Source organism: Populus nigra, chromosome 6, assembly GCF_951802175.1.
Source record: "Populus nigra chromosome 6, ddPopNigr1.1, whole genome shotgun sequence".
NCBI classification, from domain to species: Eukaryota; Viridiplantae; Streptophyta; class Magnoliopsida; order Malpighiales; family Salicaceae; genus Populus; species Populus nigra.
This window is the reverse complement of record NC_084857.1, coordinates 20,981,520-20,983,298: the sequence shown is the minus strand read 5'-3', so window position 1 is coordinate 20,983,298 and position 1,779 is coordinate 20,981,520. Positions and strand designations below refer to the sequence as shown.

Genomic DNA, 1,779 nt, shown 5'->3' with positions numbered 1-1,779 from the left:
TTATTTATTTAAATTTAAGATATTTAAAATTTTAATTTCATTGATCAGATCAATTTTAAGCACGAGTTATTAAAACACTTTTGTGGGATAAATCAAGTAAGCAAGTGGTGAAAGCGGCAAGAGCTCAAAACCTATACGACAACTCGTCGCCCTAGGACTATAATTTCTAGTTTTGTCGGAAATCAGCACGAGTAAAACACTCCAATTTGTATTCCAAATAATCCAAATGCTTGCTCCATATAAATATACGCTCTCCATGCGTTGTTTCAACACAAGATCAACAAGACACAATATTGAGATAACTAATACTCATATTCAACAAATATGAAGATCACTAAATTTCTAGGGCTCTCCTTCCTTCTCTTTGCCTTCGCAGCAACTTCATTTCCTGAGGGCGTTCATGCCGAAGATCCTGCAGCAGTGCTCGATTTCTACGGTCGTGAGGTGCAAGCTGGTGCAAGCTATTTAATCGATCAAGAAGATATTCGTGTGGTCAATGCGACTATCAACCCCATATGCAATTCAGATGTTATACTTTCCACCGGGAACGAGGGCCTCCCAGTAACATTTTCACCAGTTATAAATTCCACCGATGGTGTCATCCGCGAAGGAACTTTGATTACTGTGAGCTTTGATGCAAGCACATGTCGGATGGCAGGCGTGACACCCATGTGGAAGATTGGATTCAATTCGACAGCCAAAGGATACATTGTGACCACAGGAGGTGTTGATAGATTGAATCGGTTTAAGATCACCAAGTATGAAGGTGATAGTAGTTTTTATCAGCTTTCTTATTGTCCAAACTCCGAACCCTTCTGTGAATGCCCATGCGTCCCAGTTGGCGCCAACAGTGACAAGTACTTGGCTCCCAATGTCAGCTATGCTGATTTTAGGTTTAAACCGGTTGCGCGCATTGAGAGCACATAAAATGGAGAATAAAATGGTGTCAGAATGATATTGAGGGAAGTCGATTGCCTATTATCATGTTTGAACCAGAACTATTATCTACTGCAATCCTGTATGCGGGATCTCGAATGCCTACTATCATATGTTGGGCATAAATAAAACTTGAATAAATAATAAGCTTTTTAGCTTTCACTTTTCCTTAATTTTCATGTTCTCTCTCTATACATACATACATACATACATACATACATACATATATATCTATATATACACACACTTTGTTTGTGGCTTGATATTCTCACTTGAAATTAAATCATCTGGTTATTACAATAAACTAAAAATTTTTTGAGTTTGAAACTTGTATAGATTTACATTTTTTTTTTCTTGTCTATTTTAGTGGGTTGAAACAAAATAACCTAAAAAGTCTATCTCCTAATCAATCCTTAATTTTTAATGTATTCAATCAAGTCCTGAATTGAGATATTGATTTTAAGAATCAATTCAATTGCATCCCTGCCAAACTCAAATGCCACCCCTAAAGTTGGCTGTCTTTTTCATTTTGGTCATTGGTTTTGAATTTATGCATTTTGACCCTCAACTAATCAACAAAATTTCGATTTCATCAATTTGGCTCCTGATTCAGTCAATTTCAGCCCCTGTATTCACGTGCCTTTTACAGTCTGGTCCTTGATTTTGGATTTTTTTATAAAGTCCTTAATTGCCCATCAAACTTAAATATGTATGCTATTAAGCCCTTGATTTGACCAAAGTAAACTCTTACAAATTATCATTAGACCCCTAAACTTTAATTTCTTCCAATTAAAACCCAAATTGACTTAAAAACATATGTTTTCTTGCAATTAAACCCTTCAT

The 1,779-nt window shown here is 35.9% G+C and overlaps 1 protein-coding gene across 1 annotated transcript; it reads left to right on the top strand.

The window, feature by feature from the left end:
• The first annotated feature begins 251 nt into the window (after positions 1-251).
• On the top strand, positions 252-1,095 carry LOC133697030 (wound-responsive protein GWIN3). Its single transcript, XM_062119347.1, has one exon. The coding sequence runs from the start codon at positions 325-327 to the stop codon at positions 925-927; it is 603 nt and encodes a 200-aa protein (XP_061975331.1). The 5' UTR covers positions 252-324; the 3' UTR covers positions 928-1,095.
• The last annotated feature ends 684 nt before the right edge of the window (positions 1,096-1,779 follow it).